The sequence below is a fragment of the Mustela lutreola genome, chromosome 9 (genome assembly GCF_030435805.1).
Source record: "Mustela lutreola isolate mMusLut2 chromosome 9, mMusLut2.pri, whole genome shotgun sequence".
Taxonomy (NCBI): domain Eukaryota; kingdom Metazoa; phylum Chordata; class Mammalia; order Carnivora; family Mustelidae; genus Mustela; species Mustela lutreola.
Genome location: NC_081298.1, coordinates 1,814,676 through 1,839,134, shown reverse-complemented (window position 1 = coordinate 1,839,134; position 24,459 = coordinate 1,814,676). Strand labels below are relative to the sequence as shown.

Here is a 24,459-nt window from a genome sequence, read left to right as displayed (position 1 = left end):
ACACTTCCCTGTCACTGAGAACAACCAAAGACCTTGAAGACCCAAGTGCGTCTGCTTGTAACTCAGAGGCTTGGAGCCCGTCACATCTGCTCCCCCGTAGACTCAACAACACAAACCAACAAAAATCACGGCGTGTCTTGTGTGCTTGCTTGTTGGTAGAAGGGCAGACGGAGGACTTCACATTTTTTTTCAAGATTTATTTATTTGAGAAAGAGAGAGAGAGAGAGACAGCAGGGGGATGGGGCAGAGGGAAAGGGAGAATCTTGTGCAGACGCAGCGCTGAGCAGGGTCCCCATGCGGGACTCGATCCCGGGACCCTGAGATCCTGACCTGGGCTGAAGGCAGAGGCTTCCCGAGCTGAGCCACCCAGCAGGCGCCCCTGGATGACTTTAACCTTTTAAATGAAGATGCAGAGGACCAGGAATAGCCCAGAACAGCACGGAGATTGGGAGGAGCCGTATTGGGGACGTGGTGAGGTCTACGTGCAAACCAAAGCCGTTTCTTGACCTCTCGGCACTGCTGGAGTTCAGTCTGGATCATTCTCCGGGGTGGGGCACGCTGTCCTGCACCCCGTAGGAGGTGCCACAGGATCCCCGGCCCCCACGCCCACCACCCTCACTGCCACCAAAGCTCACTCCAGTCTTTGCAAAAGGCTCCCGGGGACCGAACCGTCCCCGTGTGAGATCCACTGAACTACGGTAATTAAAATGGGGTGATTTGGGAGCCTGGGTGGCTCAGTCATTAAGCCTCTGCCTTCAGCTCAGGTCATGATCCCAGGATCCTGGGATCGAGTCCCACATCCGGCTTCCTGCTCAGCCAGGAGTCTGCTTCTCCCTCTCCCTCTGCCCTGCTTGTGCTCTCTCTCTGTGTCAAATATATAAATAAAATATTTTTTTAATGGGGTGCTTTAGGAGCAAAGTTATCAGACAAATGCAGCAGAATGGCAAGCTTAAAAAAAATACTTAACGTTCTTTTAAAAATCATCTTTACAGAGGTATGATTTTTTATACGGCGGAATTCACCCACTTCACATAAACATGCTGCGGACCCTTGGTTTGTGTAAGACCGGCACTCTGGGGCCAGAGGCAGCACGGTGGAGCCCGCAGCCGGATCTGACCTGCCCGCTGCCTTTTGACGGCCTGTGAGCTTCGAACGGTCTCTGTTACTTTGAAGGGTCGTGTAATAGCGATAGTAATGTCGTCGCTTTCACTCCTCGGCCTGCGATGCCTAAACTCCTGAACTATCTGATCCCTTAACAAAAAGTTTGCAGAGCCCTACCAGGGCAATGGAGGAACGACTGTCTTTGCAGACCATGATGCAGGACCGATGGGGTGTCCTTAAAGAAAACAGGTGAAGTGACCCCAGCCCACCCCAGCCCCCGCCTAAACTAGGTTCAGTTTAGTTCTAAGCAGAACTTTTTTTAATGCGTGCCAAGGGCTTCCTGGCTGAGTTTGGAGAGGGTGGGGAGTTCAGACGGGGACACAGCGAGCAGGGGTGCCGCTGGCAGAAGGTCCTAGACACACAAAGCCCCTTCTCCAAGGGAGCAGAGTCCTGGAAAGTCCCAGGAGGCTCTTTGCCAAAAGGAGCTTTGAAGCAAATCCCCAAGGACCAGCGCAGGGACCCCCTAATTCCCCGGTTCCGTGAACCCCTGCACCCGGGTTCCTCTGAGTGCAGCCTCCCCGCCCGGGCTTTTGGCGACTGGTGGAGCCGGACAAAACTGACAGCTCCCCAGTGAGATGAACCATAAAAATCTGGCAAGTTTTCTCCTTCCGTTTCCTCTCTTAGCAACGATTCAAAGGCGGCCTTTCTGCGGGTAATACCAGCCGTGCTCAAATCTGGAATAACTTTTTTGTGTGCAGTCTTGCAGGAAAGCTGATAGCAATTCAATTAGAAAATGCAAATTAGGTCACACATTTCCCACCGGAGTGCTGAATCGCCCCCGGGGACTCGGAGCCGTGTTCTGGCCTCACAGAAAACACTGCGGATGAAGCCGTGCGCTCGGCCGCCGGCCGACCAGCTGCGCTCACACGGGCAAGTGGCAGTGGGGCCTGTGGGTGTAGAGACTGCTGTTCCGGGGACGAGTCCCAGCTGGTAATGCGCGCGTCAGCATGTATGAGAGACACCCTGTGCCCGGTGGCTGCCGCCCCAGGCACCCCGCACGGTTCGGGCTCTGCAATCCGACGGGCTGAGGGCGTCCCCCGGAGAAGCCCGTGTTGGGCCCTGACCTGCCATCACTCAGAGCAGGACTGAGCTTATCACGAGGGCTCGGTGGACCTATTCATTAAGGTGCGGTCCCTCGAGCAGGCGTGCGCATGGATGCGGACAATTCTGCGCACAGACGCGCGTGGACACAGCACCGCGAAGGGGAGGGCAGAGAGCAGGGGAGGCGGGCATGTCCGGCGAGCCACCGGAGTTCAGGAGAGGGGCCTGGGGCAGACTGTCCCCCCGCGGCCCGTGGCGGGAACTGACCTGCCCACATCTTGACCTCAGACTTCTGGCCTCCAGGACAGGGATAAGAAATGTCTGCTGGCGACGCTGCCCAGGCTGTGGGGCTTTGGCTCATTGGCCCCATGACATGCTCTGACCAGGCCTGTAGCCTCGCCTGCCTGCTGAGGGAGTCGGATAGAACCCGTGTCGCCCCCCAACAACCCAGGGCTCCAGAGGACCTCAGGTCCTGGTCATACAGTTGCTTGGGTCCCCAGCACAGTGAGGACAAGTCTGGCCAAGGCCCCTAGCTTCAGGGCTGCAGTCCCTCAGCCTCCCCCCCCGTGTCCCAGTCCCCCTCCGGCTCACAGCCTGTCCCCCGTCCCCATGTCCGTCCGTCCTCCCTGTCACGGCCTGACCCCCATCCCCACGGTCCGTGCCCCCTTCTTCTCACGGCCTGGCGGCCGTCCCCACGGTCTGTCTGCGTCCATCCTGAGAGTGGGCAGGACTCGTCACTGCCATCACAAGGACTCCCAGCCTGGCCACCAGACAGTGGACTGGAGAGGGCCTGCTGAGGACAAGCTCCTGCCATCCACCTGTCCCCCTGAAAGCAGAGGCCTGTGGGGGAGGCCAGCCGAGGCAGGGAAGGCCCCGTGTGAGCACAGGAGGCTGGTGTGCCAGCCCGAACCCTGACGCACGGAGGTTTTCACTGAAGGCGGCCACAAGAGCCTTTCCACGTGAGGCGTCGCCTTGGACACAGCGCCCAGAAGGTCATTAGGTGCTGGTGGAGCGTTGGAGACTTCAGAACGCAGCAAGATATTCTTTTATCCTTTTCCAGGACACAGATGGCCGGAGTGCCACTGAGAAGCAGCCCCGCAAAAGAAAGGACAGGGCGGACGCATCACGCTCCTGTCCACTGTCAGGGGCCAGCGGCTGCTTTAATAAAGCGCTAATGCCCCGGTGCTCGCAGGTCTCCGTGCCCCCACGCGGGGCCTGACCAGGCACACGGCGGGCGGCCCGACACCTCAGAGACCCCCACAAACTGCTGGGCGAGATCCCTTTCCAGAGGCTGAGGTCAAGGGTCCCCCCGCCAGCGCCTCCCTCCTGGAGCTCAAGACACGAGCCAAACTCAAACCTGCGGCAGCTTTTAACCCTTGGTTGGCATGAAGGGCACGAGGGATTGTTCCGGTCGGTCGAAGGTCATCTTGGCTTCTTTGTTCGTCCCTCGTCTTGGAGAACAGCCCTGGGCTGGGGCGGACATGTCCACCCGACTCAGCCTCTCCAGGCCGGGTAAGCAGGAGGGTCCCGGCACGAAGGTCAAACTCAGACGCCGTTTCCGGCTGCAGACGGCCCTGAACGCTCGGGGGCTGGGGTCAGCCCTTCCATCGGCAGAGCGGGGGTGAAGGGTTGCCTGCAGAGCCCCAGGGAGAAGCCGCCTGACCCTGCCCAGCCTGTCCCGGGGGATGCGCCCCTGGCCTGCGGATGGCGCGGAGCTGAAGGAGAACTCTGGGGGGCTTGCTGGTGACTGACACGGAAGTCACATGCGAGAGAGCATCACTGCCGGGCAAGGAAGGTTCTGGGCCTGTTAGCGGGGAGACAGGCTGCACGGGCCCTGTTTGGTCTCCAGGAGCATGATCGCAAGTGTGGACATGACAGGCAGGGCACCCTCTGAGAAACCTGGGGTCCCATGAGTCCGACAGGCCCCAAGTCACTCTCCTGGGGGCTCCCCAAGTCACTGAGGGCTGCTACATCCCCACCGGACACCTGGCTCTGTTTCATGATGCAGGGGCACCACTGGGAATTAGGGAGGGGTCCTGAGCCGAGGTCAGAGGCTGCTGCCGTGTCCAGGGATCAGGAAGGTGACCTCTGGACCGAAGCCTAAAATCGGAGAAGGAGCCTGCATTCCAGACAGAGGCCTCGTCCAGCTGCGGCTTCTCCTGTCCTCGGGCGAAATCCTGTCTCAGCCCTTCTGAGTCTGGGCCGGGGGTGCAGGGTGGCCAGTCCTGGGGAACACTTCTCCCGGGGTCCAGTGAGCTGAGACAGCACAGGCATATGTGCACGTGAGCTGTGAGCCCAGCGGATGGGCGTGAGCCAGGGGGGGTGCGTTGCTCACCCACCCCCAGGGCCTTTAGCTCATGACGGGGCTGGCGCATGTGTGCGCATGCACAGACCAGCATGTGGGGGCCTTGTGGAGACCGCCTTCGGGAAGCGGGAGGCACGGGGCGTCCCGGCTGCCATCCTGTAGGTGTTTGAGTGAAAATCAAACTGGTTTCCAGACCAACACAGGTTTGTGGTTCTGTGCAAGGCCTGGGCTCCACGGGATTTCGTTCGGTATGAAATCCTTCTTATTCTTGAAGATGATTGTGGAAACCACAGTGAGGTGGTCGCGGGCATGTCCTGCCTTGAGAAGAATGCCCAGCAAACTCAGGGACGCTGGCGTGGCCCAGAGCTCGTCCTGAGGGCCCCACGTGCTCCGTGGACAGCAGGAGTGGACCGCGAGGCCGCCTTCCAGAAGGAAACGTGATTGCAGTCTGGTTGAGTTAAAATTCTCAGGCAGACCCTGATCACGCCCTCTTCGAAGCCTTCCAGAGCCATCAACGCCAACGAAACTGACCATTTTTCTCACTAATTGACACCAATGTGAAAGATTCATTCAGTTCCGCTGCTAACAACTCCGGAAAAAAGTAACACAGTTTGGCTTAACTCGCTAATTTAATTTAATTTTTTTTTTAACTGCAATTGTGTTTTTTTTTTTCTGTAAGATGAAGAGTAATTTCATTTAAAAATGTTTCCAACCAAACACAATTTTCTTGGTTCTCGCCAACAAGCTCTCCACCGGGTAGACAGAGAAGCCTGGATTCACTGTGTTGTCGCAACCCGGGGCTGGGGGTTGGGGGGGAGTCTGGCTTCCAGTGGGTGGGGGTCGGGGACACCCTACAGACGCACAGGAGGCCACACCCCCGAGAATGGTCTCTTCCCAGATGTCGGCAGGTGCTGAGGCTGTGGTCTGGGGACAGGTGTTCGGCGAGCTAGGGAGGCCCGGGCGGCCGAGCCGCCTGGCTGGCCACATGGACGCACGCAGACGCCTGTCTGGATGTAGTGGGGTCCCCCATCCTGCCCTTCTGTGCGTGGGAGCTGGCCCGCAAGTGTGCTGTCTGCACACACAGCTGCCCTGCGGGGCGCACCCCATCCCTTCTGTGCCCGGGTGCTGCGCCATCCTGCGTCCTCCCGTTAGGGGGGGACAAGGCTAAGGCGGACAAGCGGGGAGCTCTGGGGCCCTCACCAAGAGAACTGTGGTTTTGATGCCGGTAGGAACAGTGTGACGCCTTCCCAACTATATGAGCCTGACGGGTAAAAGTTCCTGAGTGGCCACAACAGAACTCCTTCCCCAGGGCTGCTCACAGCTTCCGGACTGCACTCTGCCCGCTTGGCCCCAGGTGGGAGAGGGTGTTGGGACCATGCTCTCTGTCACCGTGACCAGCCACAGGGCAGAGAGGGGCAAGTGAGCTCAGGCCCCAGCCCCACAGCTGCAGCCGCACGACCTGGGCCGGCCACTGCACCTGCCGGGGTCTCCCCCTCCCTGCCCAGGTGTGAGCGAGGACCAGCAACACCACCCCCCTCCGCCCCTCCAAGCACCCTAGGCTTGAGGGAGCGACGAGGACTTTCCTCCTGAATACAGACGTGAGGGAGTAGCGATGCCGTGCCATTCAGGAAACCTTCCTTTGTACGAGCTCCATGAGAATTTGCAAAACCTCCTCTTCCTAGAAGAGATCGGAAGTCAGAACTACCGTAGTGCGGGGGGCGGGGTGCAGGCGGGCGCACCTGCGTCCGCTCAGCGGCATTGTGGACGCAGGAAAATCCACTCAGCACCTCTCAGATCCAAACTCATGCAAATGTTTGTTTAGAACGGCTCGCGTGTTCTATTTGCTGAAGAACGGAGATGTTTCTCCGTTGTTTTATTTCGTGTTTGTTAAATACCATTTTACTCTGCCCGTCCTCAGCTGCCATGGAAACCAGCCAGAAGGCTGCAGATAACAGCCTAGTTAAACATTCAAATATACAAGCTTGCAGGCAAACAAAATGTACTATTTTTCAAATGTGTATTGAAAGGGAGGTAGCGGGTAGAGGAATGAACTATCAGGACAGACTTTAGGGCCACTTTTGTTTTTAGGGATCGGATTATGCTCCACGGAAATCAGTGGCAGGTTTGACATTGGGGGAGGGGCACGTTGTTTCCTTTCCGGCAGCACCCGTAGCCCAAAGAAATAAGAACACAGTGAGAACAGGAAGGGACAGAGGAGGGACACAGGTGACACTCGTGTTCAGGGAATAAGCCCTCACCACCCCTGTCCGATCACGGGCATTGGGTGGCACGTCACCTCCTGCAGGACCCCTGACCACAGACCCCAGTACAATCCGTGATCTCGGAACACCGGGCCTCCCTCCTCAGATTGGCCACTTACCTGCCCAAACGTTAGGGCCGCGCAAGGATGGGCAGGTGATACGGGCACCAGTGGGTCTGCGGGCACCAGTGGGTCTGCGGGCACACTGTGCGTAGAAGTCACGGGGCCGCTAGAGCCCGCACTGGACCAGCGCCCGCGCAGTGTCGTGAGAGGGAAGGGTTGCTTTCTCTGTGCAAGTGGGAAAAAAGAGGCTTGTGTCCTCCCCAGGGCCCCCAGAGCCCTCCACCCCCGGGGTGCGGCTCTCCCCGTCCCCGGAGGCTGGGGTGCCTGCCCCTCGGCCCCGCAGTGACCACGCGGAGCACGGCCCAGCCGGGGGGCGGGAGAGGGGGTACAACCAGGGAGTTAGAACCCGTCCCTTCCTCGTCGTCTGTGGAGCTGATCACAGCCTCAGGCTCAGCCCCTGAAGAAGCCACGTCTGGGCACCAGGGGTCTGCAGGCCAGTCAGAGAAATAGGCAGCACCGGCCCAGGCGACCCACACTGACGGGGAGGGGCTGGGCAGGCATTGGGACCCCCCCGCGCCCCCAGAACCCCTCGGTTAAGAAGCCTCGCACATGGGCAGAGCGGCACCCACGTGGCATAGCCCACAGGAAACAAACTTGAAATTTTGTCCATAAATTCTTTTATCAAATCAGATGGGTTTGAGCCCATGCCATTTCCCCGAACGTGGAGGGAATTTGGGGGGGGTGAGGAAGCGTTCGGCGGGTCAGCCCAGGACCCGGGGACAGCGTGGGGTGGCTTGTGTGCGCGGCAGGCTATCTGTCATCTGTGACCCCCATCTTTGGGGTCTTAGAAATGTGCTCTTGGGATCTGGCATGGGGGGATTTTGAAGCCATTTCCACATCAGTTCTGCCTCTGAGGGGAGTGACCGGAGCTTCCTCTCGGAGGAAACGGCTGAGGCTCTGTCCACCCACCGCACTTGGCAGAAGCTGTCCCACGTCTAACGGCAGGGCCACGCAGGCACGCGGTCCCGGTCCCCGCCCCCCTGCTCCCACCGCGGCCTGGCGGGTCACAACCCTCTTGGCTTGGCCCTGTCCACGCGCATCTGTTCTCTAGTGTCCCTGTGCCCCTGCGAGGCATTTCTATCATGTCTACCGCACTGCGGAGGAGGGGCTGGGCCCCCCCCCCGCCGCACCCCTGGGAGCAGGTGCACCAGGCAGACCGCTGGGCCCCACCCTGCACAGCCCGATAGGTTGCGTCAGGAAAGGGTGCGGCGGGGCCTGCCCTCTGCGTCCCTGACACAAGGAACTAGGGGCATATCCACCGCAAGCCACCTCCAACCAAGACGGCGGGGCGGGCGCCCAGGGAAGACACCGGAGCTCCCGCCCCGAAGACAGACCCTGATTACTTATGTCCCTCGTTCCCCTTCCCCTCGATGTCTGCGCGTTAGCCCCGTTACTCAACAGCCGGTGCCCACCCTTGGCCCTTAATAATTCTGTGTCCCCAACAGGCCGACGGTTAGATGATGGGAAATGGGTGTGTGTGATGAGAGCCTTCCCTGACACAGTTTTTCTTTCTTTCTTTCTTTCTTTCTTTTTTTTTTTTTTTTTTTTTTTTTGCTTTAAAAAAGAAAGAAAGAAAGAAAGAAAGAAAGAAAGAAAGAAAGAAAGAAAGAAAGAAAGAAAGAAAGAGAAGGCAGTAATTTAAATCCCGCCTCGGGTCAGTTTTGCATTATTCATCTTTCGCTGGTGGACGGATGACGGAGGGAAATGACCCAGCGTCTCGCTCGCCGCGCGGAGTCCCTGAAGACCTCACCTGGGAGTCGGGCTCCATTACACTCATAATCAGACACAGAGACCCCCCCTCCGGCACAGGGAGAGCAGGACCGGGCGGCCCAGAGCTGCCGGGAATAGGAAATAATGCGCCGAGCGAGGGGCCGGCGGGGCGACGCCAGCCCGCGGACTGTGCCAGCTGGTGGCTGCTGGGGTGCAGTGTGGACAGGCCGGGCGGTCCAGACGGCTGTGCTCGGCAAGCAGCTTGCACATGGACGGATCGGGGCCCTGACCTCGGTGAGACGGAAGGCTGTCGTCACCGAGGTTTTGTCCTGTTCTCGGGTCCCTTACCTCCCACCTCTTTTCCTAGAAGAACAGCCGTGTGCTGAGTGCGAGGCCTTCCCCACACTGTCCCAGAGACCCTGCCAGGGCCAGGCAAGACGTCTCGGAGGACCTTAAGGCCACCCGTCCCGCGTCCCTCAGGCTCCCAGGTGTCATAGTTGGTCCGCAAAGGGCTCAGCTGGACATGCGCAAGCACGGGATGTGGCTCTGCCGATGCCGAGCTGGCATCCAGACTCCCGCCAGCGGCAGGGTCATCCTTCCCTTAGTACAGCAAAGCAGGAGCTCAGGGCCAATGCCTCAGCCCACTACCCCACACCCCAGTTGTCCAGGCGGCCCCAAGGCACAGAGCTCGTCCAGGCCCAGGAGTGGGGCTCCGTGTGAGAGTCTGACCTCTGTACCCTCTGCACCCCAGAGAGGCCGGGCTCCACACACTTCATCTGCCCCTTTGGGGAGACCACCCATCCGTGCGCTGGGCAGGGCGGGCTTCTGGGACACCCGGCCACCCAGAGTGTGTCCGAGGAGGGACCGGCTCACGTGCAGCCCCGCGCCCTGGCTGGGCTGATGTGCAGAGGGGAGGCAGGTGGGGAGGGAGGCAGGTGGGGAAGGGGGCGGGGCTGCCCCCGTGTGGCTCGGGAGACAAGAAGCCCGAGGGCGTGAGGGGGCCCGTGGGCCCCCCCCACCCACCGTACCCTGATCCGGGGCAGAGACCCCTTCCCTCCTACAGCCCGAGGTTGGGCCCTTCCCTTCTTGGGGGGCCCCCGTGGCTGGGGGATGCCAAGTTTGAGTGCCGGGGTGGACTGTCACTCTGCCCGTGGCCGGAGAGGACACGAAACCCTGCCGAAAGCTTCCAGAGAGGGGCCGAGTTTCCCCCCTGGGCTGGGTCAGGACACCCACCTGTGCTCGCTCCTGCCTTCCCTGGGCTGTCCCACGCCTCCTGCACCCCTGGCTCAGCCCCTCCCCCACTAGCCAGGCAGTTTGGACAAATTCCTTCTCCTCCTTCTGCCTCAGTTTCCTTCCGTGGGCTGTCAGGTTATAGGGTACCCTGAAGCCCGCCTGCCCTCAGGCCTGCCCCTCTGAACTCTCGGGGCCCATGCCAGGCCAGGCCACCGCCCCAGCCGGCCAGGCTGAAGCCTCCCGTACCCTCTCCTCCCTGCGCCCGTGGGAGTCCAGGCCGGCCTGCAAATCCCATCCGCCGGGACTCTCCTCGGGCTCCTTGTCCCCACCGTGAGCCTGACAAGGGGGCTGACACCCCCAGCCACCTGCCCAGTGCCCTGGACATCACCTCGTCGCCCACACTCTCCCCGGTGAGAGCCTCCTCGGTTCACAGGAACCAAAGCGTGGGGGCGGGAGGCGGCAAGACAAACGGCAATGGGGCCGGGGGAGGGCAGCCTGCGGGAGAGCGGGAGAGCGGCTCTCAAATCCGGGGAGGTCGCCCTCCGTCCCTCCCACTTTTCTCTAGGCCCCAGACAGCCCTTTAAGTCAACAACAGTGTCATTGGTATGTGGCACCTGTGGTATCCGGCCTCTGGTCTGCCCCTTGGCCATTCCCTCCCGGCCTCATTCCCCCAACAACAAACTCCTACTCACCCCTCAGTACCCTGCCCAGGTATAATATCCCCCACGAAGCCTGTCTGCCCTCCGCAGATGGAGTGGATTCCACGCAGCTGGTGCCAGTTTGAACCCTGCTAGTCCTGGCTCTGTGCTGATCACTGCCCCATGGAGAGAGCGGCCGTCCTAAGGCCTAGATCGGAGAGAACCTGGTCCCGCGGCTCCCCATGACCTGTGGCAGCCATCACTGTCATCGGGTCTCCCAGCCCCCCACTCCACACGAGTTCCAGAGGGTGGCAGCTGAGGGTCACTTGTTTTTTGGCACTCGGGAACGTGTGAAACCCACGTTGAAGTCTATCCACAGCGTTTGCTCCGTGCCAGGTGGGTGGGCCGTGAGGTCCTGCACCCTCCTAGACGGATCAGTGCCCTGCTGATCCCCAGGGCAGGGTGGGAGGTGTCCCGCCTGGACAGGGACAGGAAGACATAGAGCTCAGCGGCCTCTGGGCCTGAGCTGACCTGTTCTGGGAATTGAGGGCACAGGTAGACTCTGGAAGCTTTTCTGTGTGCACAGGGATGCCCGGGGAGACCGCTGGGGAGGCTTCCAGAAGGGGGACGTGAGATCTGAGTCCACGCAGGCGAGAAGGGCACCAGGAGGAAGAGTGGATGTGGGGGCGAACTTCCTGCGGGGGTTAGGAACAGGGGCACAGCCAAGGGTGCAGCCTGGCCTCTGTGTGGACAGCATGGCCAGGCCTTTGGCCCCAAACGCAAGAGAGCAGAGCTCAGATCTGGCCGTGCTGAGGCCGGGGGCTCTGGAGCATTCTCAGAAGGGGTCTGCAAGCCGCCTTCAGCTCCAGGATCTTAACCCTTAACCACATCTTCTTGGGAACCCAGTAAGAGGGCAGCACGACCAGGTGATGTCCTCGGGGCTCTCTGTCCTGTCCTTCTGCAGCGGCGAGCCTGGTGGGATCCAGAGGCCAGTTCAGCGGCCAGGCCCCTCCCTGCAGCTCCCCGGTCACGAGACCTCTGGCTTGGCTGAGCTGTCCATGATGACCCGGCGATGGGGTGTGGCTGGTCATGATGCCAGGCTTTACGCACATTATGACATGTTACAAACATGCGCACGGATGTGCAAACACGGTGTATACACAGGCGAGCGTACACATGTGCACACGTGTCCTTATGTACATACACGTGGGTGTGCACATGCACACATTAGTGCATGTATGCGTGTACGTCTGTGTGTGCACGCACACGCCTGTGTGCCCCTGTGTGTACACACTCGTGCACATAATTGTTAGTTATGGGGCACGTTCGTTCCCTTCTCCCGCACTTAGCCAGCATTCACTCAGCAATACGGAATTCGGGAAGGTCCTGGGAGCGCAGCAGGCATCGTCCATTCGGAGGGAGGAGTATTTGTAAGTACTAGAAGCGCCATTTAGGATCAACATAATCGTGCACCAGCGCTAGGGGCCACGTCCTGAGTGGGCTGGCACTGCTGCGTGTCCAGAGCGACCTGCGGGTCCCCCTGGGGTTACCGATAACCCGTGTGGACGTCTCTCCCTAGAGAAGCAGGTGTCTCTTCCAGGCCGAGGCTGCACGGGTCTGGCATTAATTTTCACCAGATTTTGTTATTACATGTGTCTCACAGCTTTAAAATAGTGGCAAATATGTGCAATTTATTTAAACAACACTAGGGAAATTAACGCCATGCGAGCTCATCCTCAGCAAATGAAGATAAAGCAGCTCCAAGCCAAAGCAGCATTATGAAAACGTGTGCAGTCCTGAGCCCGAAGCTCAGGAAGCCCAGCTGAGCATCTGCCAGTGCTCCAGCATTTCCCGGGGGCAGGGGAAACCCGTCACTGGGAGAGGCACAGGGGGAGCCATGACAGCACCCACTCCCCGCGGCTGTGCTCGTGCTGGGGCTCCCTGTCTACCCACGCAAGTCTCCCCAGTCCAGCTGGCTGCCCTCAGGCAGACCCCAACCCAGTCCCTTCTCCTGGGGCAGGTACCTGGGGGCCAGCGAGCTGGTTACCTGTGGGTGGGGAGCCCCCAGACAGGAAAGCGGAACACACCTGTCACCTGGAGGCTCAGGGGCACAGGCGACCGGAGTTCTCATGTCTTCTGTGGGAATAGTGATTTGTGCGCAGCCCACCACACGCCTCATTTGAGAACACGTGAAGGAGATGTGACCTCACAGGCAAAGAGACCCAGCCATGGTGGCACTCAGCGAGGTGCTCTGGCCTCGAGGTCTGACTTCTGGCATTCAAACCCTGTCTCTGCCTACTGAGCTGTGTGACCTGCAGTTACTCAGCCTCTCTGAGCTCCCCCGGCTCCCTAGTAAAGTGGGATAGAGGGCACTTCCTACTGAGTCAGGGAGAGGGGGTCTAGGTGGAAACCACGTGGGTTGCTCAGTGCCCAAGGCATCAGCAGCTCCCAGAGGCAGGGAAGGCGGTTGTCTATGCCCTGGCTGTGTGGGGACAGTGTGGAGCCAGGACTGTCCTAAATGCTGTTCAGGGAAGCTCCTCCAGCAAGATAGAGATGTGACCCTATTTCTGTGTCATTGTGAGAGCCCACAGATGAGTCACAGCACCTGTTAGCTTGACTTGAACAGAAGCTGGTATCACGTCACACTGGGGAGACATCAAGGCTGTGGGGATTTGCCGCGGGGATGCACACAGCTTGTGTGGTTCCCCTCTGATATGGGCGGGGGGGGCTGTGAAAGGCTTTCAGATTTCAAACGCTTGACTGCAGGAGCTCAAGGCCCTGAGACAGCTGGGACCCTGGTGGGGAAAGTCCAGTGGGGCACTCCGTCCAGTGCGGCTTGTCCAGCTGGGCTTTCCCGTTGATTCGGCATTTGGAGCGGATACGAGATTTCATTTGCTCATCGGCTAGGCCGTTTTGTCCGTGTGTATTTAACTTACTCCTACGCCGCTCTTCTGCAAAAAGGAGTGGGCAAGGTTCTCTGTCCACAAAGGAGACCGGTAAGACCGCCCAAGACCACCTGACTGGACGGACCGGAGCTCAGGCAGAGAGCGGGACCCGCCACAGTTGGAGCCAGGTACCCCGTAGCCAAGTGCCGTGGGCTGTCCCCGTTCAGGTCTCTCTTCGCAATGTGAGTTCTGACGTGCAGCGTGTCCGTGGGGGCCTGCGCGGGCGCCGTGCCTCTCTGTGGGGGCCTTGTGGGCGCCGCGCGTGTCCGCTGGCTCCTCTAATTGTAGAAAGTCGTATGCATTGTAACATTCAGAGGTACAGAAAGGTGAAAGGAATGAAGTAAAATAAAATAGCGTAAAGCTCCCTGGTCGTCCGAGAAAACCGCAGTTGGCGTATTGATGAATTTCCTTCCCGTCTTTTCTCTGTCCTTTAACAAAAAAAAAAAAAAGGAAAGAAACAAAATGGGGACTTGGTGACATGTACGTTTCCGTGTCACTCTCCACTCACCGTTATCTTACGGGTGTTTCTCCACGTCCTCGTCTTCAAAGAGGAGCTTTCGGTGACTGTGTAGATTCCCCAAGATAGGAACACAGCGCAATGCATTTAACTAGTATCTCCTGCTGTCAGATCTCCAGAGGTTTTTTCCTGATATTTTTATTATTTTATATATACATAATATTATTACAAAAACATCGGCAATGAACATTTTTTATAGGGAGATTTTCATTTACAAAGAGTTTCTTTGGGACAGTTGTGGAGTTACCGGGTCAAAAACCAGGACCTTCCTTTTTTTTTTTTTCATTGATGTACGGTTGACGTCGAGGACAATTTTCAGGCTCTGGCTGGTGGCCGGTGCACAGCTGGCGGAGGGCGGTGGCCAGCACCCAGCAGTGGTGAGCCCCATCAGCCTCCAGTCCCAGCGGCTGCCCCGCAGGCAGGGGCTCTCATCAGCGTAATTGCCTTAGCAACCCTGTGAATCTAGTGCTCTTATTACCAGCCCTGTTTTATAAAAGAAGCAGCGGGAGTTCAGAGAGATGAAGCTGTGTGCCCAGAGTCAGCGAACCTTCAGACGCACATAAACACTTGCTGAACGCCAGGGGCCACCCCCTCCACCATCCCTCCTCCCGACAACATGACGCACTCCACAGGCCTGAGGATCCGTTCCGTTAGTCTTGTCAGTTTGATGGGTGACAAGGATTTATTACTTCAATTTGCATTATTTGATTACAAGAAGATGTGTACGTTTTTAATAAGTTTACTGATTTTTATTTTGCTGTTAATTTCTTTTCAGGCCCTTTCCCTGTTGTCAAAAACACTTAATTTTTTTATTGATTTGCAAGAACTCTTTACATAGCGGGACTGTCAACTCTTTGACAGAGTTTAAAGATCTGCAAATCACGTTAACTGCAAATCACATTTGCTAAATTCATCAACTGCTTTTAGGGTATGTTTTCATAAACCAGCATTTTAAACCAAATGCTTTTTCCTTTGTGACTTTTTTCCCCTGTTCTTCCGGGATTTAAAAGCTCTGGTTTTGGGGGTTTTTTTTTAAGATTTTATTTATTTATTTGACAGAGATCACAAGTAGGCGGGGGGTGGGGTGGGGGGAGCAAGCTCCCCGCTGAGCAGAGAGCCTGATGTGGGGCTGGATGCCAGGCCCCTGAGATCAGGACCCATGCTGAAGGCAGAGGCTTAACCCACTGAGCCACCCAGGCGCCCCTAAAAGCTCTGCTTTACCCTACGACGTATTCTTCTGTTTTTACGGTTCCTTTCCCCCACCACGTAACTCTGCAGTCCGTTTTGTGACACAGGTGTCCAGCTCGATTTTTCCCCTAACCCGTAGTTGCTTCCCCGAGCGTCATCCAGTCTCTCTCTGCTGAGGAGAACAAACAGATTCTCCGAACAGATGCCTGTTCCTCGGCGTGGCACTTACCCAGACTTCTCTGGCTCCTCTCTCCCCTCTCCCGGCTACGGCTGCAGAAAGGAAAGCAGAGCGCGGCCCCGGACACCTCGCAGCCCCCGAACGCCGTGCTGCTGCCGTGGCCCCAGCACCGGAACGCCAACGGGCTGCGGAGACAGAAACGCGACTGGGTCATCCCCCCCATCAACGTGCCGGAAAACTCCCGCGGGCCCTTCCCACAGCAGCTTGTGCGGGTAAGTGGAGAGCCCTCCCGCCGGCTGGCGAGGCTCTCGGCTCAGCGCGCCCTCTCCTCCGGGGGCTGGCAGGGCGGTCAGTGGGCTGGTGGGGGCAGGGCCGGGCTTGCCGGGTCGGAGCGAGCGAGGGACGGTCTGCATTTGGCGGCGTCCAAACCTGCTCAGTAACGAGACGACACAAGCCAGAGAAAGACCCGAAGGGCGTCGTACCCTCCGGGGAAGCTGGTCCTGCTGGACGTGGGTCATCTCGCCCGTGCTGATGGGAGGGGGCAGGGGCGCCACGTGGGGCCTGGCCTTTGACCCCTGACACCTTTCCTTGCTCACTGTTTTCCAACTGTGACTGAGACTCTGGAGGGCGGAAAGACGGTGTGTCTGGGAGGGTGATACCGGCAAGAAGCTGGAGGTCTTGGGACTGAGGCTGTGGCCCCAGATCCGGCATTCTAGCCGCCTGCGGGGGGGCTCCTTCAGTGCACCTGCTCCCAGCCCCCACCACAAGGGGCTTTCCCCGGGAGAAGGGCAGGATTCGCTTTACAGATTTGTATTCCAGTATTCTGGGCCATCAAGTAGCGCTCCCTTCTTTCCCTTGAAGAAAATTGCAATCTGGGCAATCATCTGACGACAGGATGGTGAGGACCCATTAAGGAGTCGCCCATGCACTGTGCACCGCCTCGCCCCCCTCGTGGAAATGAGGGTCGGGGGGTTTCCTCAAGGGCTTGCTTTCCTTCCTCTGACCGATTAGCCTGTTTTGTTTCCCGCTCCACTCCACACGGAAAGCTGGGGTGTGAGTTTAAAATGCAGAGATGGGGAAGGGGCGCCGGGGGGTGCTCTATGGGTTAGGCCTCTGTCTTCCGTCTGCTCTTGATCCCAGGGCCCCGGGGCCAAGTCCCACGTCCGTCCCTGCTCAGCGCGGAGCCTGCTTCTCCCTCTCCCTCTGCCTCCTGCTCCCCTGTGGATTCTCTCTCTCTCTCGCTCAAATAAATAAATAAAACCTTTAAAAATAATAATAATAATACAATGAAATAAAACGCAGAGACAGAGCGGAACGAAGCAGGGGGCCCGCGTCAGACGCCCCGCCACACACACCACACCCACAGCGACCGGCCCCAGACCTGCGCCGTGCATGGGACGGGCTTGGATATGGGGATTGGCACCAGGAAGCCTGTGTACCTCTTCCTCCCCAGACCCAAGCCCTGAAACCATCGGGATTTCCGGAAGAGTTGAGAGCCCTGGTGCGGTCTTTTGTTATTTTAATGGCATGACTTTTGGCGAGTCCCGGAGGAAGGGGGCTGGGGGTCGGTGGGCTGGGGGCCGGTTGCCTGGGGAACCAGCCCAGGGATTAGAGGCGCCCACATTCACCCCCACCGAGGGGATGGAGGTTAAGTCCGTCGCCAGAGGCCGATGGCCAATGATTTAACCAGTCCTGTCTGAGTGAGGGAGCGTCCATAAAACACCAAGGGCCGAGGTTTGGGAGCTTTAGGTCCTCCGACCTGGGGAGGTGTGGGGAGGCTGCCGCCCCACGGGGAGGGGGCTTGGAAGCTCTGCATCTCTTCTCCCTCCTCTCGTCCTGTGCGTCTTTCCTATCTGGCTGTCGGGGGCTCTGCTCTTGACAAAAACGGATCATCTACGGAGCAAACATGGGCTGCTCCAGCCGGCAGCTAAGCTCTGCAGGAGGGGTCGTGGGACCCTCCCATTTACAGCCCATCGGCCAGGAGCACGGGACACCCTGGCCTTTTCATGGGCATCTGAGTGGGAGCTGCCTTGTGGGACGGAGCACTTGCCCAGGGGCACACGCACGCTCCCGCAGCTGGTGTCCGAGTCCAGTTCAAGGCAGGCACCGGCAGGTGCCACAGAATTGTTTGCTAGGGAAACCCCCACCTCAGGTGGCTGAAGCCTCTGAGAGTCTGATCTCTGACTTTGAACTGCAGTCCCCCCCACCCCAGATGGGGAGCTTCTCAGAGCACCGCCCGCCCTAACTGCCCTGGCCGGAGGTCCCCTGTGAGGAGATGAGGCACAGACTTGAGGAAAGCACTCAAGGCATGAGCCCCAACCTAAGTAGATTCCCAGGGTCCGGGGTCCGTCCGCCAACCCCAAGCCACCGACAGAAATGGGGGCTCCGTGGCCCCCTGTGCACTCACCACCCTCAGGGTCCTGGTCACATCTGACCAGCACTTGTCATTTACCTAACGCTTCCCATTAGTGAGTCATTCTTAAAATAATACGTTTATTTTAAGAGGTGACCTTACATCAGCTCACAGTTGGAAAGCTGGTGTTGTTGGTGATGGACCGTCAGACAGCATAAGGCGAGGAAAACAGAGCTGACGTCTGGCTGTGCACTGTCCTGTCGGAGCCCGAGGGCTGCCAGGGAAGTGTTTACAAGAGGAGCCGGGAGCAAGTACCAGAGTGTTCTCAAGATGCGCGGGGACCAGAAGCTTCCTTCTGAATGTCATCAGGATCAAAAGCACATTGGAAAGAGAGCAAGTGTTTCATTGTGTGAGTCAGTTTTATTCAAAGGCTTGTGCTTGTGCTAGTCAGAAATCAGCTTAGTAGAAAACTGTTGCTGTAGCTCGGAGGGTGGGGGTCTGCAGACTCCGGAAAGGGCCAGATCCACAATAGTTTAGGCTCTGCTGACAACCTGCCTCAGTTGCAAATACTCAGCTCTTTGTAGTGCGAAGCTGCCCCCAGACAATACATACGCTGTTGCTGTGTCCGCGTTCCAATAAAGCTTTATTGACAAGAACAGGCAGTGGGCCAGGTGTGGCCCAAGGGATCTAGTTTGACAAGTGCAGATCCAGCTCATTTCCCAACCTCTGGGAAGGTGTGCCCCTGCCAGCCTCACCGGCAGGAACGTTACAGTGAGGCTGTGAGCTTGAATGCCGAGGGCTCTCTTCGGCTCACAGCCCGCAGGTACACATGTGACCTTGGGCCGGCTTCCCAGCACTCCTGGAGTATTCTGCTGCTGGATTTCCGGATTTCTCGGGTCAGTGATCCCAGTAGAGACGCACAAAACTTCCCTCTCTTGCGCGCATCTGCACACGGGCCTGTAAGCGGTACCAGGAGGGAAAGCGGGTGCAGTCAGAGCCTCCGGCCCTCGAGGACTGAGTCTGCCTCCTGCTGGATGATGGCGAAAAGGACGCTTCTGTACTCTCCGCCCCAGGGGCTGCAGTGGTCTCGGGCTGACTGGTCGGAGCTGGCGGCAAGGCCAACACGAGAGCGAAGTCCCCCCGGCCAGCCGGGGCCTTGGCCCCCACAGGGCCCCACGGACATGTTGAGGAACACGTCACACAGACATCTGCGTGCTCTGATGGGGGCCGACCTGCATGTCCTTCCGAACAGCTACAACGCAGGGTAACTTGCCCCCTCCCCAGTTAGCACCAGCCTCGCCGAACCTGGCTTGGGAGAGCAGCAGCTGGCGGCGCTCTGGAGCCCCTGCAGACACGGGGTCCCGAAGACGCACCCCCACCCCCAGCCCCGCCGCTGGCCTGACTGACCGGGAACTCAGGGAATGGGCACGCGGCCGCAGGTGTCAGGAGAGGAAAGCCTGGAAGCAGCAGCTCAGCCCTGCCCAGGGGCAGCCTCTCCGCCTTCCTGGTCTGCCCCGTGGCTGTGTTGGGAGCACGTGTGTCCTCTGTTCCTCAGACCCCCTGCCGTGACCAGCAGCCCCCGTGGGGACGGCGCCTCCACGCCCGGCTCGCCGGCTCCCAGACGGGCTGTGAGCAGAGGGGCAGCGTGTGGGTTAGTGTTAGCTGACTGCCGGAAAGGGCATTCCCGAAATTTCAGAACTGAATGCAATGGAGGTTATTTCTTGCTCCTGTGAAGGCCATTTGTGGGAGGGAAGGCTCCCTACACGGCCGTGCGGGGCCCCGGAATGAGGACTGCAGGAGGGACGGGGCTCGGACACGGCCATCCTGACGGCCAGGGACGCCAAGAAACGCAGCTCAGCTGTGCCTGGAGGGAAGGGCCTGTGTGAGAAGAGGGGCTGGTCTGTGCCCCCTCCTCCAAGCCTGGTCTGACTCCCGAGCTGGATTCTTGGGGGAGATCTTCAGATTGGGCTTTTCCAAATGGCCCCCACGCACGCACGCCCCATCCCACAGCCATATGCGCACGCACGCACCCGCGCGCTCCTGTGCTCACTCCTGCCTCCTTGCCTTCCACCCATTAAATTCTTACCCAACACAGACCCGTGTTTCGGGGCGCATTTCTGCCCCGTCTCTGCCTGTAGGAAGCGGAGGAGTTTCAGGCCCGTGTTTTGGGGGAGGGGCTGCTCCCGAAAGAAGCCTGAATCCCAGCGAGTGTGAAGGCAGCTCAGTTCGTCGGGGTGGGACACTGCGCATGGAGCCCTTGGAGGTTCAGCTGGGATCAGCTGCAATTCTGTGCTCATTAAAGCGTTTCATTCTGGTAAAATATGTTAAATGAAAAAATGGGCGGGAGAGAAGCAGGCAGAATGTTCTTCCCAAAAAACCTCCGTTAATTACAGGCTTTTTCCTGGGAAGGAATATCACGTCCCTCCATAAGCACTCGTTAGTTCTGCGGTGCGGGGAGAGCAGGCAGCCTGCTCGTGTGGGGGAGAATCCTGAGCAGGGAGCACGGCGGCGCTGACGGGGCTGCGGAGCGGAGAGCGTCCTCCGGGCGTGCCCGCTGGAATTAGACCAGGGTCTAAATTAAGTGGGGAGCCCGGAGCTCAGCTCACAGAGGCTGTCCCTTCTTCAGAACAGAGGGGGACGCATTCACAGGCTGGCTGATCCCCTGGGAAGCAGGAAGGAGGCCCTTTGTTATGGGAAGTGGCAGGAGGGAACCTTCCCTGCTCTGAACATTCAGCTCTGAGTTCTGGAAGGAGTCCCGTGGGGCCAGGGGAGGGTGCCAAGTACCACGCAGGCCCCGGAGATGGGGACAGGAGAGGACTGGCGTCCTTTCACGGCTCAGGGGATGCTAGGCTGGCAGCTTGCTGCTTGGCGTTCAGAATTGGGTCCCTTGGCTACCAAGGTCACACGTACGTTAGCGGAGGGTTTTGAAAAGCCACTTGCTTTTCTAGCATGTGTGTTTGGTTTGACTTCTGGCAAGATTCAGAGTGAGGGTAAAATGAAACTTTTTTAAAAGTCTCATAAAAATTCAGAATTTGATAACTTGAGAGGCTGTCCAGGGCGACTGCGGGAGCCGGCTTGCCGTGATGAGCAAGGACGTCGTGCTGCTCGGGAGACAAGCCCTTTAATTCTGGAAGTTGGTATTTTAACAGACAGGAACGCGTGCAAACCTGTCCTTGGAGCGAGGCCTGGAGAAGGAGCTCTGAATGTCAGGTTCTGGGAGGAGACGGTTACATAATCGCTGAGTGTCCAGGGCGGCCACGTGGCCACGTTGAGCAGGAGGCCGTGTCTAGAGCAGGGAGCTCGTGAGAGCACAGCTGCAGGGGGCTGGGAAGGATTGCAGGCATCAGCTTCCCACCAGACCACCCCAGAGAGCTCGAAATGACTGACGTCCACGGCTTGTTTCCCCGGGCAGCCTGGCTGCCACTTTGTGCCCCTACGACATGTTCCTTCATGTCCAGGCACACGTATCTGCTGAGCTCCTGTGTGGACCTGGATGGGCTGGGTCTTTGGGGCACGGGCTCTGGAGCTTGGTGAGCAATGAGATGCGCCCCGGGTCCGGCTTTGCTCTGAGACCTGTGTGACAGGGACACGGTGAGTCACCCCGTAGCTGGCCCAGGATTGACTTCTCCATAGATACTGACGGGACGTCTGCATACATTTGATGGAGCCAGCTGGGTTCTAACTAGCTGTTACCCTCCAAAATGTGTGCTGGGTGACCTCACGGTCCGAGTGTCATGGCAGCCACCTAGGAACCTACTGTCTGACTCTGCGAAGACATCCATTCATGCGGGAATGACCAAGATGGCCATTAGTCACCATCTCGTGGAAGTCAGGCAACCTTTTGAAATGAGAGAAGCGTGGGGTTTCCCCTTCCTTTGTTTCCTCACCGTCTCCAGGACAGGGTCTCCCTCCTCAGCAAGTCACACAGGCCCCCACGATCTGACGCTGTCCCTCAGCACACCAAACCCTAGCCACGCTGGGCCGCTGGCCACTTGCCGATGGGTCACACCCTTGGTTGACTGGGGGCCTGTGTACATGGTCTTCCTTCAGCCAGGACTCTTCTCTCTCGGCCCCTGAAACCCCCGGCCTGGCCACTCCCCACCTCCGAGAATGGATGGTCAGAGGCCCTCCCGTGGGGAGCACGCAGCCCCCTCCCCGTGACCTGCCGCCGTGTGGAGTTTTTGACAGTGTTTTGTCAGTGATTATTGTTCTGTCTTCCCACTAAACGTGAAGGTCCCTGAGAGACAGCCCACTGTCAGACAGGGGACAAAGTAGGTATCACTGTTACCAAATGAAGGAGTGATACAGCACTTGTGCCTGTCTCTACTGGTTAGCCTCTCGTGATCATTTTGACAACGGTTAGGTTAACTATACAACACTTGAAAGTAATCACATTGGAAATTCTGCTGCTGGTCAACAGTGGAGTACTTTGTCTCACACTAACACTTCTGAAATAAAAATTATAAAACTTGCTGGAGAGTGGCCAGGAGTGGACAGGAACTGCTGTGGAGTTCCTGTCCTTTGAAAGAAGGAAACAGCACTGGGTGAGATCTTGTTTATATGGCTTTCCATCTGAGCACACTCTCCCTCCCGTCAACAGCTGGCTAGATCCCCTGCAGAGAACGGTAGTCTCTCTGGTCAGAGGAGCTGCAAGACAGATTCTAGAACTGACAGAGCAGTGGAATGTGAGGAGGTAAATCCTGTAAAATATGGAGTCCCGGATGGAGATCTCATATCGGCTTATAAGCTCTGCCTGGTCAGGGAGCTGGGACCAGATGAAGGAGACTCCAGAGAACCCAGGGAAAAGCAACAGCAAGAAGATTGAGAGAACGGAGCAGAGGTTTCAACTACTGCGTACTGCAAGAGAAAAAGACTCAGATTTGGGTCCAGCCAATTAACTCCCGCCTTCACAAAAATCCACACCCTTCAGAGGAAGATAACAGGACCTGTCTCTGCCATGTATCATCACAATGATCAATGCACACACAAAAATTACTAGACATGCCCCAGAAAATGGAATGAAAACAAAATGTGACCCACAGTTAAGAGGGAAAAATCACCCACAGAATCTAACTCTGAGATGACTTAGATGTTAAAATGACCAGCAAGACCTTTGAAATATCCCTTATGAATATGTTCAGGAACTCACAGGAAAAGGAGGTCAGAATGAGTGAGTACACGTGGAATCACAGCAGAAAAGGGAAGCAAATAGTGTAGTCCGTTGAAGTGGTGAAGCTGGAGCATCCCACGTCACTAGTGAAGAGCTCGCTGGGCTGACTTCCAAGTAGGCGGTAGAAGCAGACGAGTCCTTGCACTTGAAGACAGGCCAGTGTCGGTCATCTCATCTGGAGAATGGCAGAGCAGAACCGAAACACAAAAGTCCAGCTGGGCAAGAGAAACAAGCTTACAGATCCAAAAAATTTCGTGAACCACAAGTAGGATAAATACAAAGAATGCCAAACCTTGATTATTATCAAAATGGTGAAATTCAAAAAACTAGAGAGAATTCTTGAAAGCAGAGGAGAAGAGGCAGTCTGTCACAGAACAGCAATGGTGAGGGCTGGCTTCTCTTTAGGACACCACTGGTGATGGAATGCCATCTTCAAACTGCTAAATGAAAAGAGAAAAAGAAAAGAAATAAACCTATCAATCAAGAATTCTATATCCAGAAAAAAGTGCCCTTCGAATTTGAAGGTGAAGCAAAGACATTTCTGCTAAGCAAAAGGAGAGCTTTCATTGCTGGCAGACCTACAAGAAGTGGTAAAGCACGTTCTTCAGGCTGAAAAGAAAGGGTTCAGGTTGGAAATTTAGATTTACAGGAAGGGATGACGAACACAGGAAAAGGTAAATTTGTGGATTAAGATAAAATACTGTATTTTCTCTTAACTTACTGCAAAGACAGCTGACTGCTTAAAGTGAAGGCGTCACACTGTATTGTGGGGTTTATAATTCGTAAGATCTAAGGAGATCATGGAGATGTCTCCCCTGTCTTCACTGTGCAGTCTGCTGCTCTGACCATCCCCAGAATGGAAGGAACCCCTCCAGGTTCATTGACGAAGACGTTCTGAGTGTCCTCAGCTCAGCCCCAATGGAAATATGCCTCCTTAGGGACGTCCTTAATTATCTAGTGATTCTGCAGTGAGTCAGGGTGGTGCTCCCACTTGCTCTCCACCTGCAAGGTGGGGTCTGCCTCTTCCCCAGCTCCCTATGGGGGTGGGGTCAGGCTCCGCCCACCCCAGCGTGGGTCCTGAAAGGGCGGCCCCAACATAAGCACATCATTCAAGATCTCCCACAGCATCTGTCAAGCTGCCCTGTAATTAGACATCATGCTGGGACCTGGGGGTGATTCACCACCCTTGCTGAAGCCAGAGGAACATGAAGAAAGCAGTCATTTGCGGATTCAGCTGCCTTGGGTCCTGCGATTTTGTCAGTCATGTGAAAGAGATGTGTAGATCCTTTGTGTTTACCGTTCCCTCATCGGAGCAGAAAATGTTCCCTTTCTTGAATTGCTTTAATGGCTGTATTTATGCAGCTGAGCGTTCCTTAAGAAATGAAAGTTGAATCGAATTGCTGCAAATGCTCAGATAATTTATCGGAGAATATTCAATTAGAATATATTAATATTTTAGATTTCCATCGTTAATTTAATATTCAGAGATTTAATGTGGTCATTGAATCGCTGAAGCACCCTGGGTGGGGGGGTGGTTAGGACGGGGGCTCCGAGCACCTGCCGTGAAGGGCCAGCTCGCAGGGGCGCTCGTCACAGCTTCCCCCTGCCCGATTCCTGCCGCGGCCGCCGGGCCTTGG

At 57.3% G+C, this 24,459-nt stretch overlaps 1 protein-coding gene across 1 annotated transcript in view; it reads left to right on the top strand.

Moving 5' to 3' along the window:
* The window catches only part of CDH4 (cadherin 4), a 499,549-nt gene that overhangs the window by 368,285 nt on the left and 106,805 nt on the right, over positions 1 to 24,459 (top strand). Inside the window, exon 4 of the mRNA XM_059133210.1 lies at positions 15,398 to 15,571. Within this exon, the coding sequence (XP_058989193.1) occupies positions 15,398 to 15,571 (174 nt within the window). The remainder of the gene's footprint in view (positions 1 to 15,397; positions 15,572 to 24,459) is intronic.